The sequence below is a fragment of the Phragmites australis genome, chromosome 13, assembly GCF_958298935.1.
Source record: "Phragmites australis chromosome 13, lpPhrAust1.1, whole genome shotgun sequence".
Taxonomy (NCBI): Eukaryota; Viridiplantae; Streptophyta; class Magnoliopsida; order Poales; family Poaceae; genus Phragmites; species Phragmites australis.
Window position 1 is genome coordinate 22,626,483 of NC_084933.1, and position 18,295 is coordinate 22,644,777.

At 42.6% G+C, this 18,295-nt stretch overlaps 1 protein-coding gene and 1 pseudogene across 3 annotated transcripts; one reads left to right on the forward strand and one right to left on the reverse strand.

Annotated features, from left to right (window-relative positions):
* The first annotated feature begins 11,622 nt into the window (after positions 1–11,622).
* On the forward strand, positions 11,623–12,435 carry LOC133888389 (uncharacterized; annotated as a pseudogene).
* Positions 12,436–12,714: 279 nt separating this feature from the next.
* On the reverse strand, positions 12,715–18,033 carry LOC133888388 (uncharacterized). Of its 3 annotated transcripts, none has more exons than XM_062328612.1 (9): positions 17,543–18,033; positions 16,046–16,561; positions 15,703–15,802; positions 14,832–14,897; positions 14,471–14,582; positions 13,724–13,812; positions 13,362–13,423; positions 13,116–13,212; positions 12,715–12,939 (listed from the first exon to the last, which is right to left on the reverse strand). In XM_062328612.1, the coding sequence occupies exons 2-9, from the start codon at positions 16,348–16,350 to the stop codon at positions 12,889–12,891; spliced, it is 882 nt and encodes a 293-aa protein (XP_062184596.1). In that variant the 5' UTR covers positions 16,351–16,561; positions 17,543–18,033; the 3' UTR covers positions 12,715–12,888. The 3 variants fall into 3 exon arrangements, with proteins under 3 accessions (XP_062184596.1, XP_062184595.1, XP_062184597.1); XM_062328611.1 differs by having other exon boundaries at positions 14,832–14,900; positions 17,543–18,029; XM_062328613.1 differs by having other exon boundaries at positions 14,832–14,900; positions 16,046–16,269; positions 17,543–18,027.
* Between the last annotated feature and the right edge of the window lie 262 nt (positions 18,034–18,295).

Genomic DNA, 18,295 nt, shown 5'->3' on the forward strand with positions numbered 1-18,295 from the left:
GGTTGTATGGCTTCTCAATTCGGTCATAGTGCTAAGATCCCTAAGTTGCATTTTTCAAAGTTCGACGGAGACAATCCCAAACTCTGGAAAAGCCATTGTGAAAACTATTTTGACATGTTCCATACCGATCCTGAGTTGTGGGTTAGAGTCGCGTCCGTGCATCGGCCAAGAGTGGTCGCGCGGTGGCTTCAATCTGTGGACCATCGCGTGCGTAGGGTGTCGTGGGAGGAATTTTGTGATATGATTTTGCTCTGATTTGGGCGTGAACAACATGAGTCATTGATCAGGCAACTATCCACATACGACAAACATGCTCGGTTAAGAAGTATAATGACAAAGTTATCGAATTAGTGGATCAATTGGTTGCTTATGAGTTCACACCTGGCCCTCTTTACTATACCACTCGCTTTATTGATGGTTTACGTGATGATATTAAGTCCATTGTTCTTATTCAAATATCACCAGACTTGGACACTACTTGTACTCTTGTGTCTCTGCATGAGGAAATGGGCGATCAGACAAAGCGGTGTGAGTTCAGGAAGCAGGAGGTCTCTGTGTTCAATCAACAATCCCTGTGTGGAGCTCTTCCTTTACAAGTTACGAGTAACCGTCCAAATTGTATTCGAATTAATCATTAGGACGATCATTTAATAAGATGAGAGGTAGCACACATCTATCTTTCGATATGCCACGTGTTAACCCATATCTCACCACAACGAACACGACCAATAACGATTAACCTGAATCCAATTATGGTAGTCCCGATATGTGTTTTATGTCCAAGATCAGAACACACGCCTTTACACAAGCTTCATCGAGTCAAGGTATAATATAGAGCAAGTAATGTAAATATATTACAAGTCTTTAAGTTATTACAAGTTCAACCATTTACAAAACAATGAACACCAGGAGAACAAAAATAAAAGTTTTATCTCCTAGCCGATTAGAGTAACTACGTAGCTGAATTAAAGTTTATAAACAATAAAAGATAGGTGACATCATTTGCCCTGAGGCACCACCCCCAAAACAACACGAGTAGTCCATACTACTCTTGCCCATCACCGACATCAGTGAGTATGAAGTAACCATATACTACTTCCTTACCTACAAAACTCAACAAAAGCAATGTGAGTAGGAAGGTACTTGCAATTGCTTCATTGGGAACAGTGGCAAGTGAAGTTATCCAAATGCGCATTTGCTCGGCAGAAGATAGCGTATTTGAGGCATGTCGTCAGTGCAGCAGGCGTTCAAACTAACGATTCCAAGATTCAAGCCATTCGTCATTGGCCAATTCCAAGCAACATCAAAGAATCGAGGAGTTTTTTGGTCTTGCCGGGTATTGCTGTAAGTTTATCCATCATTTTGGATCTATTTGTCATCCATTAACCGACCTATTGCGCAAGAACACCGTTTTTCAATGGACATCGATTACTGACACAACCTTTCAGACACTGAAAACAACGCTCATCATAGCCCACGTGCTAGCTCTTCTGGACTTTACTAAGCAATGTCATATTGACATGGATGCGAGTGGTGTGGCAGTAGGTGTCATCCTGATGCAAGAAGTATTTTGCACTTTTGATTGCAATCGATCAGTGGTGCTAGTATGTGTAACATGGTGAGTTTATCATTCATATTGATCAGGCCAGTCTTGCCCATTTGATAGATTAGGGCTTGCATGCATCTTTGCAGCAAAAAGTGTTTACTAAACTACTTGGGCTACAGTACCACATCAGATACATACACGGGTCTCACAATAGAACAGCTGATGCTCTGTCCAGACGTCCAAGTTCAGAACTAGAGCTTCAGGCCATATCTTCATGGCAACCTCAATGGTTGTCTGATGTTATTGCTAGCTACAATACTGATCCATTGGCTCAACACCTTCTGTCTTAGTTAGCTAAAAATACATCAATACCTGGCTACAATCTGAATCAAGGCCTCATATGTTACAAGAACCGAATTTGGATCGGTGACAACAATGAATTGTGCAACAAGATCACTGATGCTCTCCACAGCAACACGGTTTGTGGTCATTCGGGGTTTCCTGTCACCTATCGATGCATCAAACAATTATTCGCCTAGAAAGGTATGAAATCCTATGTTCACGATGTGGTTTCTTGTGTCAGACATGCCAACAGTCCAAACATGACATGTCCAAGTTCCCAGGGTTATTACAACCCCAACCAGTGCCAACGCAATCTTGGCAGATAATATCTCTCAATTTCGTGGAAGGGCTACCTCGCTCAGGGCGATATCATGCATCGTTGGTCGTTGTGGATAAATTCTCCAAATACGGGTATTTCATCCCCATTGCTCACCCATTCACAGCAGCTCAAATTGCCAAGGTATTTCTTGACTCATCTCTGATCGTGATAGGATCTTCACAAGTCACCTTTGGCAAGAGCTGTTCAAGCTGGCCGACACAAAGCTTTGGATGAGTTTCGCATATCATCCCCAAACTAACGGGCAAACCAAACCAATGTGTGGAGACTTACCTTCGCTATTTTGTCAATGCTTACCCTCATCGTTGGACTCAGTGGATTGCTAAAGCTGAATTCTGGTATAATACCTGTTTTCATTTGGCTCTCGGCAAATCCCTTTTTGAAGTGTTGTATGGCACCTCACCGCGCCACTTGAGGATTGAGGATTCCTCTACATGCAAGGTAACAGATCTTCAATCCTGGTTGGACGTACATTGGTTGATCGTTTATTACATCAGTATCTCTTGACAACTCAACAACGAATGAAATTGCAAGCTGACAAGAAACGAGTGGAACATTAGTTTTCAGTTGGTGAAACTCCAATCATACATCCAACATGTTGCTGTCCATGCCAATCACAAGCTAGCTTTCAAGTACTTCGGTCCATACCAGACCGGATTCTGCAAAGAATTGGATCTGTGGATTATGAGAAACTAAGTTGAAATGTACCTTGGTTTATATATGATGAGTAATTGACAAAGTTGTTGATTTGGTTTATCAAGTTTTGGATTGCTTGAGCTTGATTTGAGCATTTTGATTATGAACTAACTAGAGTTGGAGTTGGTGAAATGTGTTTACTTGTCTCATGGTGTGCAGGTGACGGATGCAACTTGGCGATCGACGGTGGGTAATTAGGGCTAAGCGGGTGCTTGGTGCCGGACGGAGTCAAGGGTGATCCTAACTGTACACGTGAAGGTCAAGCAAAGCATGAAATAAAGGATGGAGACGACGTGTTGATAAAGTCAAGCGAAAGAGATACCGGTGCAAGTGACGAGTCGGCCCGAGGGATCGGGAGCGGGAGGGACATGCCGACGATCAGGATCGCAAGATAGAGTACACATGTCACAAAATAGACCAAAATATCATTGGTGATAGGTAGGAGTGTACTACAAGAGAGGGATATTTTGGGAAAATGCTATGAAACTTAGGGGTCAAGTTTCCTAGGCCTATAAATAGATGAGTAGGGCTATGAGAGAGTATTAACCAGCCACTTGAGCCTATTGTGCCACTCATTTGAGAGCCTAGTGCTAGAGTTTTAGAGGAGATGAATGATGAGTGTTTAGCTTATGTATTAAGTGAGAGTTTTGAGTGAATTTTTTTAATCCTCCTAAAATAGGGCTGATCTCTTTGAGTAATAAAGTTTATATTTTTGCATATGCTTGAATTCCCCTCCTTCTTAAACTTAGGTTTCTACTTATCAACCATTTAATTGAATTTCTGACTTCTGATAAAAAATCTAATCAAACATAGCCTAAGCATTGATCTCGCAGAAGGGCTCCGTTTGTTTAGAGCCACCGGCTGGCTCCGTGGCTCGCCCACCCCTCGCACTAGCTGCCAATTCATTTTTTAGTGTGCCCAGATTTGACGGGGTGAGCAGGGCCAAAACCAAACAAACCCTATATATTGTCTGTTGCTGCTGTAGCATTTCGCGTAGAGTCAAGGACCGATTGCTTATGGCGAAAATTAGATGGTGATGTTGGGAGCCATATTGTGTTGCTACTACCTCCGTTTATAAATAACTGATACTTTTGATTTAATGTTTGACCATAAATATTTGTGAAAATAGCTAGAAATATAAGACATGCTTTAAGTATTTTTATAGCAAATCTAGTGATATTTTTCCATTTACTTAACTAAATATTTGAATAAATATTATTAGTCAAAGTCTAAACAGTACCAACTAAAAATACCAGCTAGATCTGTTCATGGGCAACCCGACCCAGTCAACCCAACCCAACCTGGCCCAAAAAACCTGACTTGGCCTGACTTGATCAGTGCCTAGGCCAGGCTCGAGATTAACTTCAGGGCTCGTAGGTTTTTTCGAGCCGAGCTTGGGCTTTAAAAATCGGTCTAAAACCCAAAAAACCCGAGAAACCTAAACCTGATCTGAAAAACTTGTTGTCGAGCTAGGCTCGAACTTAGAAACCCAACCCAATATCAGGCTCGAGCTTCTCAAAGCCTGGCCCGAAGCCCAACCCGATCAGGTCAGTATCAGCGAGTGTACCTGTGTTGAATCGAAAGACAATACGGTGAGTACTGTACAAGCTAGCACATATTCATTTTCCAGTTGTACGGAGTACTATTTTTGTGAAGAACACCTATGTGCATTGCTTCCAAGTTCGGGTTGTTCGGCTCGGGTTTTTTTCTGCCTACTAGAAGTCAAACTAAACAGTTCTGTTGTGAGTTAGGTTTTGGAAAGCTGAAAAGTTATTTTTTAAGAAAATAAAATAAAAACTAATAAATTGATTGAGAGTAGATTTTATAGTTTTTATATACTGAGAAGTTAAAAATTTATTATAAAAACTAAAAAAACCAACTAGCAGAAACATAAACTAAAAAAAATAGCTTTTCAACTAAAAGTCTAAGATCGGCCCAACAAAACATGCCCATGCGTCGGGTGACCAAAATGCCAGCAAGTGGGCTGGCACTCTGGTCATCCTTGCACAGCCGCGCAAGGGGTAGGATCGGAGCAAAGGTTCATGGAACATGTTCCACAGTTTAGGCAGATTGTTTCCAACGCATGGTTCGGAGAATCAGAGGAGCGACAAACCGAAGTGCGGGGCGCGCACTGCATGTTCCGAGGACGGCGCGGAACCGCCGATCTCTTGTTCCTTCCGCGGAGCGCAGGTGGCACAGGGTTCCGTCCGGCCTTGCTTCCTCACAGGGCTGCAAGGTCCCTCTCTACAAGACTACAGCACGAGTTTACCACACCGGCCCAGCAGACGTGACGGTCCGGTTCTCTCGCTCCCAGATGCATGCCGCGCGAAACACGCGGGCGATGCTGCCTGCTCAGAGTTCGTTTTCTTCGCTGCTCGTTTGCCTTGTCGGCCGCATGGCAAAGCACGCGCGTCCGTCCACGGGTGACTCCGATCGGTTGTTGGGGGGAAAGAAAGGGTGCAGGTTTTTGTTCCTGCTGCCCAACGTGTGGAGCCCCGGGTCGGTGAAGGCTGACGGCGACAAGTTCAACCCGATCGACGCGTTTTGGGCCCAATTGAAGAGGATAGGCGCGTAAGCTATGTGGCCCAATTAATCTCTTTTTAGAAGAGGATAGGCCCGTTCCCCGTTCCCGTGCCAAACACTACTGAGCCCAACCCGGATACGTCATAACCCATACTACATCGTTTAGAGTTTTTCAGCAAATGCCGATCAAGCTCGGCGTGCAGGAGCCAAACTCGTCCTTCCATTTTGTCATAACCAAAATTTGCCCCTGTGACTACTAGCCACTAAAATAAAATAGAACAAGAGCACACACGAGCAAATAAAATATGAATATCTACTAAATCTGGCAAAACAAGAGCAATTTACCTACTATCTATTAAATCTAGTAGTGGCTAGTTGGCAACATAAACTGCTACCTATTGGAGAATTTACCTACTAAATACTACATATAGAAAAAAATTCACAAAATTTTAGGTGTACATACCGAACAAGCCGACTAAAAAGAATAAATAAGAGTCTTATAAAATTCAATCAAATTTGATGACCTTTTCTTATTATTACTAAATGCGCATCTCTTTTAACCAAGGTCAGGTACTCACAGCGGAGCCACAGACCCTAGCAACACGATTAAGAAATCATCAAACCAAGAGCAAATCACAGCTACTACATGCAAAGAACAGCTGTCGTAATATGCACTAGCCAGTTGCTAAAAAAAAAAAAGCTAAGCACTAACCACGACAAGGAAAAATAAACGCTGCATGCACCTACATCTATAAAGCACTAAAATAGATAAATGATAAAGCTAGTGTCAGACCTGATTAAATAGGTCTATGGACTGACTCAGCACGAATACTTCTAGACACATCCTATTAAACTAGCTAATGAACCCAATCATATCGTGTCGGTCCACGTAACAGAGACTTAGGGCAGGACATAGATGAGCTGATCATACCAACATGCCATACTGAGATGTCGGTCCAAGCCTAACTCAGGCTACCTAGCTCTCAAGCTATACCTATAGTACCGGACCACGAATCGATCTATTTACGCAGCTTTAACTACTGTCATGTCATGCTGCTGCTACTGTGCTACCAACATCACCTAATATGATGCAATACATGCAGACTACAGGAAACAACCGAAATCCAACTACCACGAACTGATCGATCAAACTAAAGGAATTAAATAATGCTTAAAAAGCTAACATGCATTAAAGACGAAAGATTGACCAACAAGGAATAAACTATCGCTTAAACAATTGGACAAGCAATGATTGTTGCACTGTAGTATGCAAAAACTCCTGCCGAGCTGCGACTACCTATCGGTCTGACCGCGAGATCCACGATCAAAATGCTGGAACCATACTAAAACTGAAAAAAAAAATCTTTCGGCCTGATTTGGCATTCTAACTGTGGACGATGGCGGTTTGACGACTGGAGATATGCGTAGACAGCTGAATTGAAACCCCTTTCGAGCTACGAAATCTAAAATGTGATTTTTGAACAACCTCTAAATTCAATGAAATTTGGACCAGAGTAACATCAAGACATGGTGAATCACTAGGAACAAGATCCACCCAAAATGATCAAGAAATCACCATAAATTTCGCAACTTTAGAAAACCCTAGAAAAGGCATGAACTTGGACAAGAACTCCAAATCAGGTGCTCATGAGCAAGGTTTTAGTTATCATTGGGGAAACGGTAACCGGTTCCAAGCGGTAACCGAAAATACGTGGTTACCATGATAACTGCTCGAAATTCTATTGAAATTCGCACAAAATTCATTTGCTAAATTTTGAAATTTGGAAGAAAAAAATGCTAGATTCTTCGTTCGGTAACCGGTCGAACCGGAACGGTTACCAAGCGATTTTCTCGATTTATCGAGTGGTTTTTTCAAATTTTTTGCATTATCGGTAACCACTCTGTTTTATCGGTAACCGCTCAGTTTTCTCGATTTATCGAACGGTTTTCTCAATTTTCAGTGAAATCCAACAAAAAAACCTAAAAATTAGCTCAATCTTATAAAATCAATAGCTAATTCATCTGAGCTTGAAATCAAGTGAAACAAATTTTGTTGGTTTCCTTGTAACATGATCTACATGATAAAATTATTTATACTCATAAAAAGTTGAAAATTTTCTATGAGAAAATGTATTTGTTAAACCAAGTTAAATGCATAGTTTACTCTTTGCTAACCCAAAAATCATGAAACTATGTCTTTTAAAAATACATGAACTCATGAATTAGTTATTGTAATATGCATGATTGTATAAATGTGTTGCGACTAGATTAATTCATAACTGACACATCACACCTCCAAAATTAGTGAAACCACTTTTATTAGTTTATTTATTCTATGCTTTATGTAGAAAAAATAATGGTAGACGTGAAAAAGTTAATTACAGTGTTGTTTCTTAACATATTCACTTTATGGTTATGAACTTTGTAAAAATCATGGAGAAATTAATAAAACTGTAAATCAAGTGAAATCAACTTTAAAGATCCTCTTAAGATAAGTCCTAAAAAAATGTGTTTGCATGTTAAGTTTTTCCTTAACATGAGTTAATAACTGAGCCACACGTTTCAACTTTTTTCATCTTTTTAAACCCCCTATAGAATATGATGCAAATGATATTATTTTTTTAAAAAAATTCACATAAGGTCTCAGAATTGTCTCTAGTTTTATAAAGATTTTTTTTGATTTTTTCAAAAAAAATTAATTCAAATTCGGTTACCGTTCGGTTTTTTAAAATGGATCGGAGCGGTAAGTTAGGTAACCGCGAATTTTGACCGGTTACCATCAATAAATTGAACTCTGCTCATGAGATGAGTTGATTCAAGATCAATCAAGATAGGATCTCGCACATCCTAGCACCTTGGAGACTCACGGAAATCCATCCAAAAAACGTAGTCCAAAGGGGAAAGCAAAAAATCGCCAAAACAAAGGGGGAAAACACTAGTTCTTTATCCAACTCATAGAGATGAGATAGGGGATGTGGAGGAGCACGAAATTACTTTAACAAATCTCATATCATTAATAGTGAAGTTGATTACATAGGCATCTTGCTGGGATATCGTCTCATCCCTCCTTTCTTGTGGAAAAACAAGAAAGATTATCTCTAAGCCTATCTCTCTGCCTCTCTCTTTCTCTTTAAGCACTCCCTAGATAAAACCCTAATGCTAGAATTGAAAATAAAACTCTCAAGAGGCTCTCAATCAGTCATCTCTCTATTTGTTGGCATTTTGACATCCCAAAATGCCCTCCACTCATCACACGCTCTTACCTGCCACTAGGGGAAAAATCGTCCAACTTTTCTCCTTTCATCAAATGCTCCCGATGTCTTCACTACTTTGCTTCGTCTCAACTCAAGCTTTGCGATGGTACCACGTGCACCTCCATCTGCTCCATAATTTTGAGACCAAATTGCAAAACAGTCTTACACGCTTATCAAAACGTGACCCCATGCAGCTTGCTTACATCCTAAGCAAGTTTTTCAATGTGGACACATGTCACCTCATCCCATGATCCTAACCGCCAGCAAATCTCTCCCGCTCAGGCTCCTAGGTCACTTTGTCACTTGTATCGGTATCCTACTCGCATTAACTTGATCAATACCTTTTGCTTATTAACATCTCAATGTGTACGATATATATCACCTACGACTTCACCCCGACATCTCCGATCATCTAGCTCTAAGACTCCTAATTAGTCCATATCATCTCACCATTGAGTGTGATGTTGACTTCATTGACCTACACATCTTGAGACAAATTTCTTCTTCTCCAACATCACCAACTCCATTTGGTCTCAAGACATAAATATGCATTGCGATATATAGACATGCTCACGCAATCCCGAAGACCTGCAAATCAACTCGAGTTCAACTCAACCGCCAATTACTCATCACAAATCATAAAACATAGCACATCTTAACATAGTTCTCTAATATATTTTTAATCCTAATACACCCTATTTTTTGAAACGGAGAGAGTAGTGTGGAGTGTAGTACTGGTGCACTAGCGTATGTGGTTGTGGTGTCGTCGACCATGCCAAAGCGAATTGTGCGCCTAGCGCCACACCACACCCCATGCTGCAGATGGGCGGGGTTCCGCGCGATCTGCTGATGCACGGTAAGAGGCATCATCAGTGCTGGTGCGCCACACGACTTAGACAAGTACAAGAGCGGAAGTGCGAAACCAGGCCTCGGCACGACGAGTTTAAGCACTGAGCCAAGCAGTGGCGGATCCAGCTAAAAGTTTTAGCCGGGGCGAACTCAAGCGACAAACTAAACCAAAAGTACAAGTACATCGCAAATGCATCGCATTCACGTATTGCAACCACACAAATTAGAGTGTAAAAGGTAAATAGATGACAGAGAAGACAATTTAAGATGATAGTTGTTGGAACCGCTGTCCCAAACAAAGAAGGCCTTCGTTCTAGGGGAAAGCCGAAAGCTCCTGGGTGTGACACGTGTTATGGGTGAATAATCTTGATTTCTCTGTCACTTCAAGTACAGTATGACTCTATTTATAGCCCGTACCTAACCACTTCACGATAGGATTTACTGTTTCACTCTTTTAACTGCCACATTCTTAGCATATTCGGGGGTATTATGGTACAATCAAGTACATTTGCATAATTACAACTGTGCCCTGGGCAGTTAAGTGGGCCTCAACGTCCATTTGTGGTCTTCGGCCAGTCTCATGACTACACTACGAGCCCCTCTCTGGCCTCCAACCGAAGGTTCACCACGACCTTCGCTCCTACTCTCCGGCGCCGTGGGTCGACCTTCGGCCAAAGACACACTAGTACCTTCGCCCGCTTCGACGAGCGGAATCGCCGGTCAACCTTTGGCTTTCGACCGAAGGCCTGCTGTAGCCTTCGCCTACGCGGGCAGCAGAGGTCGCAGACCCACCTTCGGGCTCCAGCTAAAGGTCCACCATGGCCTTCACCTGCATGGACGAGGGATGTTGCAGGCCAACCTTCGGGCTCCGACTGAAGGTCCGCCACGGCTTTCGCCTGCATTTCCTGAAACACAACTGCAACACCCATCAATACTTAGCCACCGGTAGACTTCGACTTGCCATACGAAGGGGGGTCAGAGATCATCCCTAATAATAGTGATACCTCTAAAATGAAGAATAATTTAAAATACACCAAAAGATAATAGATCAACCTGTCAATTTAACAATGATCAATTAGTTAGTGATAATAAAGCTCTCCATTTTACGTGCCAAACCAATTGCTCGACCAGCTGCAACGGACGAAGCGCCTATTACGCCCCTGGGCTCTTCTTCCTCTCCCTCAATCAAGCTCTTGCTGCTCCTTGCTAGGAGGTTATTAGTACCTACCACCACATCAATTTGAGGCTCGCTGCGCGCTTCCACCCGCTCGTTGTCTGGTGGTCGCCGCTGCTCGCTAGCGCTAGGTTTTGCTTTGTCTGCACCGCACAATGCTTAGAGATGAGGAGGTCGGAGGGGATCGACGATTCAATTATTGATTGGGCTATCTTCCAGCTGACAAGCCTAATTATCGAAGACTCTGACCCAATTATCTAAGACTCAAACTAAAGCCAATAAACCTACAATGAATCGATATCTTCTTGTGACCTTTGTCTTCTTCTTCATTCTCACGAACAGAACATAAGTTCATGGTTGCGTTGTTTCTAACGATGAGATACACAGAAGCTCTCATAGTCTTACTGAGGAGGGGTGCTGGTGGCCGCCGGTAGCCGGAGTGGTCACCCCACCACACCTATAGAGTGGGTCCGCCCCTGAGCCGAGCGTGTGGCGACGGGGTTCCTCGTGAGCTGATTCGTGCTTCCAGCATCAAGGCGTCGTGTGTGCATGCTGCCCGTCAGGCGCTCCCGTGGGCTCGTCCAACTCCAATGACGCACCTGTCAGGGTCCAGGTGGTTGCGCGCGTCGGTCACCCACGACCGGCAAAGTTACTGCGCCGCGAGAGGGTCGCGTCGAGGTCGGGGTGTTGGACTGGTTTGAACTTTCAAGTGCAGCCACCAGCCAGTGCACGTGGTCGACTCGCACATATACTCTCTCACGGCCTCCTCCGATCCTGGGCCGTGGGCTCTACAACGTCTGCTAGTCCGGCCTTCCGTATCGTCCGACCTTACCCAAGAGTACCAATCTTTTGAGCCAATTTGCTCAATACCAACGCAAAGACGCCGAAGTTGGAAAATACCATCACAGATGACCGCATATCAAACGTTCCCTACGCCTACTACGTTATCCGAAGTATCTGGCTGGGCAAGAACCGAAAACAGGGGTTACACAGCCTACACTGCACCAAGGTGCACGAGCTCCGCAATGGCCTTGCGGCTCGCCGTCCGAGCGCAGTTCGCGAGCCTCTCACGCGCTCAAACCACGTCCTCCAAGCCACCGAGCAACGGCCAGCAACGGCCCCAGAGGCCAGCCATCAGCAGCAGGAGGAGGCTAGCAAAGACGGCGGCCTGGCGCTCCTGGCATCCCAGCTGCCGCTGCCAACAGCGACCTGCAGTGCAGGCACATTCGACCTGAGGATCACCGTGCCGGAGCAGTCGAGCGAGGAGGCCGAGGCTGTGGTGAGGACCCACGCGCGGAACCTGGTGAATGTGAAGCAGTTCATCGACGCCGGGGCGTGGCGGGAGCTGCAGGCGGCGCTGCGCGCCAGCGCGTCCAACCTGAAGCAGGACCTGTACGCCATCATCCAGGCCAGCCCCGCGAGCCAGCGCCCCGAGCTCCGGAGGCTGTACTCCGACCTCTTCAACAGCGTCACTAGCGTGAGTACAAACTTAGCGAGGAATTCATACAGGTGACTAGGTGAGCATGGCATCATGAACTCATCTTGCTCTGCTGTTGCATGCAGCTGGACTACGCGGCCAGAGACAAGGATGAGCTCCAAGTGCAGGAACACTACGGCAACATCGTCTCCGCCCTTGAGGAGATTTTTGCCAAGATCATGTAGTTGCCCATGTTTATCTAGGACAGAGAGAATATAAAACTAGGCACTTGAATTACATTTCCATACAGGAAGCATCAAACAGTGACCGGCAAAAAGGCTTTCATTCTTGCTATGTAGCAAGTTTCTCTTAGGGAACACTTCAGCTAGTTCTTATGAACTTCCTCTGCTATATCTATTTACCCTACTTTCTGGAGGAGAAATCCAAAAGAATCGATATTTACAGGCGCAGCAAGACAAGAAAAACGGCAGTTTCCTGAAACCCTCGCTGTTCAGCCACCAATGTTTAGGCTTGTAGCAGGGCTGGAGCGTTCAACACCTGTCTTTGGAGGCCGGGCAGCAGAGTGGTTTCAGTTACCTCTCCTTTTGCTTTCATATAGAGAAAGCAGGATCTTTGGTGACGATTCATCGCCATTTGGTGTACAATATGAAGTAGTAATTCGCCATGCAATCCATCCATCTACCGATGAAGTTCGAAAGTTCGCCTTAACTGAAACCTGTTGGCAGTGACCTACCATCCTCTTGGCTCCTCCTTGAAATGGCTGTTTCCAAGAACTTGTTCCTAAGAAGGAAAGATATAATGGGTAGTAGTTAGAGAACAACACGAATTATATATGTATTTTGACGTTCAAGAAAATTCATGAAAGAATCTGAAATCACAAGGTAAAATGCTGTCTTCTGAACGGTTTGTGATAAAAGAGTGTTAATTAATTGGTGACAGGTGCTTCAAACACTTACCATTGTAAGACCAGGAAGCACGAAGTTAGCAAGATTCTCATTCACTGAGACGTGAAGTGGAGGCATCGTACTCATTATTCCAGGCATCTGACTCATGCTGTTTATAGAAGAAGCAACATTAGAGACAGGACAAGCAGGTATAGCATAAAGCGAGCTTTTTTTTAATGGATAAAGCGAGCCTTTTGGACTAGCATAACTCTGATTTTCTTGTGAACTTTACAGGCATCTGAGATATATTATGCTTACCTTTGTAAAAGATCATTAATGTTCCCTCTTACCCGATGGAATAGATCAATGTTGTTTTGAGCCTGCAAGAGAGAATAAAGCTAACTTAAAAAATAGTGCTCCAGATACGTTCTTGGAACAAAAAAAAGGTAACTCAGATACAGGCTAACTAAAATCAGGGGGTCGTCTACATTCTTTTTTAATGTTAGTTATGCATGAAATGAAGGATGATATTCTACACTAGAAAATCGATTGTATTATTGCGTATCATGCTTTTCTAATGATATATGCTCTTTTGATCTTTTCCTCCTATATAGAAGAGTAGGATTGATGAATAAACAACTCGCAAACTTAGTAAAGTAACAAAGGAGAAATAAACGAACCTGAAACGTTAGAATATTTGTTTCTATTTGATTAAGAATCCGATTATTTTCTTCCAGTAGATGCTGCACTGCACGATATATCTCAGAGGCTACATGACGGAAAATATGGACATAGTCATATTATGGAACAAATAGAAGCCGCCAAATTACAAGCACTGTATCTTGTCAATCATTAGGACATGCAGCTGCCATAGTGCATTACTGAAAACTACAAGGATTTTAAGTGCAATTTTAAATGAGAATTCTGAAGATTACATATAATTTATTGATTTACAGTCATCTAATTAACCATGGAAATGGCACGCTACATGTTGCAATGTAGCTTGAAGTGATCAAAGGGAAAATTCCAGAACATTATGATAGTATTAGTATGTATAGTTACCGTTCCAGTTTAAGTGAAAACCAAAGTGTCAACTTTCTAATCCCTTTCTGTCAGTTGACACAAGAAACCGTGACAATATATGCGAACATATGCATAAAAGACTAACAGGTAAAAGAAATATGCATTCAAGACTATCAATTATCAAGCTGCAATGAGTAAAGTAATTTCTTCCTACCTGCCATGAACTTAGCAATGGAGTAAATAATAAAGTCAAATAGTTAAATCACGCTGGCATTTACCCTCTCAAAGAGCACATTCCAAATGCCGGAGTATAATATGGATTATTGCACATGATAGCAGATAATGAGACAAAGGGGATAAATGGAAGCAATCAATTGGACCTGATACTCAAGTGACCTACCAACCTCCAGATAGAAACAGATTGTTTTGAACATTATGTGGCATAAATGAAGAGTTTCTTATGTCTGTCTGAACAGGATGATTTGCACCCCACACTGCAGGCTCTACAAATTTATCCTGAGAAATAACCATTAACAGCACAGTCAAAAATATACAGACAAAAGTGTCATATGAACATAACCACTGAATAATTAAAAGGGTCTATATTACATTAGGTGTACTTTCCCTCCAGTTCAAAACTTTCCTTTTGAAAATGGCCTTGACTTTTCAAAGCGAAATATTTGTTGCTTTTATCTAATTATTGGCGCTAAATAAAAAGAGTGTGAGAAGGAACAAAGTTCATCAAACAGAAAAGGATGCTATTACCTTTCTTTCTTTTATCTTTCTGCCAATATGGTTTTCTTCAGGCTTCCGTCGTCTTGAACTTACTTTCTTCTACAAGATATCCCAATTATCAGTATTATTAAAATTGAAGAAAAAAGGGATATCACTAAATCAGATACAAATGCACATTTAAAAAACAACATACTGGCCACAACAACTAGTAATATTTCTAACGGAACTTCATCGAAAAAGGTTTTCATGCCTTAGTTTTGAAATTTCGATAGTACAGGATCGTTTATCAACAAATAGAAACAGGTAAGTGAGGGATTGTTTTTTTAAGGACTAGTTCAGGCAAGTGTTACCAGCTCAGCTGTTGTAACTAACAAACATATAGAATCGAAAAGGTGGAACACCGCCAACTGACAGAAGCTACTTTATCATGAAATAAAGACATGCTGTCTTTTGATAGCTCTTCCTTTCCTTCGGAATACAAATCAACGGCAATAGAATAATAGACCAAAATGATACAATGATTTCCCACTCAGGTCTCAAAATGACCATAACTCTCTTGTTTATATATAAGATTGGCAATAAGTTCGTCTATCATCCATACTAGTATATGAATACATGGTTAATGGAATTATATTCAGATCAATCTTGAGATGTAATATAAGTTTTGGCATGCCATCTCGAAAAACAGAAAGGGACCATGTATGCCTATACCCAAGGAAATGGTTGATTATTATGAACATTTTGCACAAAGTTGCATATTTTCAGTGTTCAAGCTAAATAAGCAGCCGCTCGCCGCCCCTTCCTAAGGAGCACATCTAGCAGATCCACCCTCGTAATAAGAAAAGAAAATATCCATTTTTTTTCTTACAAAGGATATATGTACAAATTAGAGACTGCTTACCCCTACCCACTGGCACCTCATCGCAACATCTCTTACTGTCTTGTTTGGTAATGAAGCTGCAATCTTTATATACTTCACGATGCCTTGTTCATTTACATATCTGATCAGAGTATTTTTCATCACACGAAAGGAAACAAAGGAAGGGAAACACATTAGGGATGAATAATTGATCCAAACTACAACAAGAGATGGAAAAACTTTGTGACAGCATCGACCGACAGAATAATATAATTCCAATCTATTGGACACAGTACTAGGATAAAATTCATCAATAGAGACCACAAGTTCTTACATGAACATAGCTATAATGCAGTAGATGCATATGTTAGTTAAAATAGCTTACTTCTCCATGCCATCCTTCAGCAGTTGAAGTTCAGGATATGTCCAATCCGCAGCCAGCGGCCCTCCATATTTGAGGTTCTTTCCGGAATCAGCAGGTATATTGGATGAACTAGTGGGCACAACCACTGAAGGTGTGGTGCTCAACATCTCCACACTGGCGTCCATCCCAGTGGAACAATCCAGGCATACTGGCGTGCCTCCTGACCCGCTAGCTGTTGTTCTTGTCTGAAATGAAACCACATTCTGGTTGCAGAGTGACTGTGAAAATGCCCCAAAATTCATATTAGGATCGTATGCCATCTGCATGCACAGCAAACACTCGAGGGCAGATTTTGGTACTTGCAGCCTCAAAGGATGCACTCCAAGCTCCGAAACAACTTCAAAACTAGCTACAGGCTGCTCTTCATTTTAGCACAACCTGGACAAGTTTGGTGCCTACTGCTCCGAGAATTCGTCCAGGTATGGACTACTAACAGCAACTCACTTCAGATTTAGAAGCTCCCAAGAATATGTTTTACTGCAGATGACGTAAATTATGTCAAAGAAAGTTAACCTTCAAAACAAATAGATTTTCATTTCAGACCTTCCTAGGTCACTGTAACAGATTATCCTTTTCCCGTCTTAATACAAAGATACACAGCTCTCATACGTATTCGAGAAAAAAAAAACAAATAGATTTTCTATCGAGAGAGCAAACTCGAAATTCTCTGTTAGGCTTGCCGGGAAAAAGAGGCTCAAGAGACAGTTGAAGTGTTGAACACACAGGTAGCTTTCAGAAACAGAATTGCTTTCACTTGGCAAATATCCAATTCAAAACTGCAACGTGTTGTCAATTCTATAACTAAATGAATTCTCATAAACCGCACGAGGAACACAACACTAGAACATCACAATTCACAGGATCAATCTTTCAGAGCACGAGTCTCTGTTTTTCCATGTAAATACTTGGAAAGAGTTCAGTAAACATGCCTTCTTGATCCGCTAAAGTATGACCTTATTCGAAATTCTTAAGGTATAGGATCAAATCGGTAGGCAAAATTAGGCATAAGTGTATGTGCATGCAAATTCTCGAAACGTGAACCCTCCATTCCCGGGTCCGCCTCCACCCCCATGAAATAACAAAGGTCAGCCCATGAACGAATGGAAAAAAGAAAGTAAATTGCGGACAGAGACCTCGCCAATCTGCTCCTGTAGTTCATAAGTACTAGAAAATGACCTAGAAAAACCAAATCTGAGCAGCGATAATGATTAGTATCTACATAAAGTCAGACCTGGCCAATCAACCACCGCCGTACAACATGCATGCAAAGCGCTGTCCAGGAACCTACTTTGCACAGTTCATACCAAATCCAAAATTCATCTAACCACGCACAGGTTTCCAAGAGAGAACCAAACCAAGAAAACGCTGGGAAAGGGAGGCCGGCCCCGATCCTACCGGCAAACCAGTCGAGAACACACGCAACAAGAATCCTACTCGATCAGCAGTCAAAAGACTTACAGCCCAAATCCGATCTATCTGCCCTCGCGCTGCAGCAGGGAGACCCCCGGAGAAGCCAAGTTCCAGTCCAGTATGATCCCCAGGTGTGCGTTCGTGTGGTGTGAAATTGGTGGTGTGGTGGAGGTGGTAGTGCAGTTTGCTTCTTTAAATGGTGCCGCTCAGCTTTGCGCGCTCCAATGGGATGGCCGGGGAGAGAGGGCCGAAAAAGCGGCGGCCCCGCCGCACCAGTAGACCGTATATGCCTGCCTCCAAAAGCCGAAGTCGTGTGCCAATTTAACAACTTGCACACGGAAAAAAGATCAAGATCGAGGAGGGAGGAGTCGATCTCTGTTGGAATTCACCAGAGCTGCTGGCTGCTGCTAGGAAGGGGAAGCCACCAGCGGCAATGGCCACGAAACAATAATTGCCACTGTTGGTTTCCATCTTAGGTTCCCCCCTCCTCTTCCCCTTTCCCTTCTCTGTTGGCTTCCAACCTTCTCATGCCATGAAAGCAACACGCCCGTGGTATTTAAAAAGCATTTCCCCCCCTTTTTGCACTTCTACTCTCATTCCGAGAAGTACTGCACTGCATTAGTATTTATGTATTCATTTTCATACTCCGTCCAACCCAATCATATGAAGTGACTGCAAACTAAGTGGAAAACTGCCGGCAATCTTTACGAGTGGCAAATTGTCAAACTGCTATTTACGATATATATCAATTATGGAATTGCTATATTTTTCGATCTAATGCCGTAGTTGGTTAAATTGTAT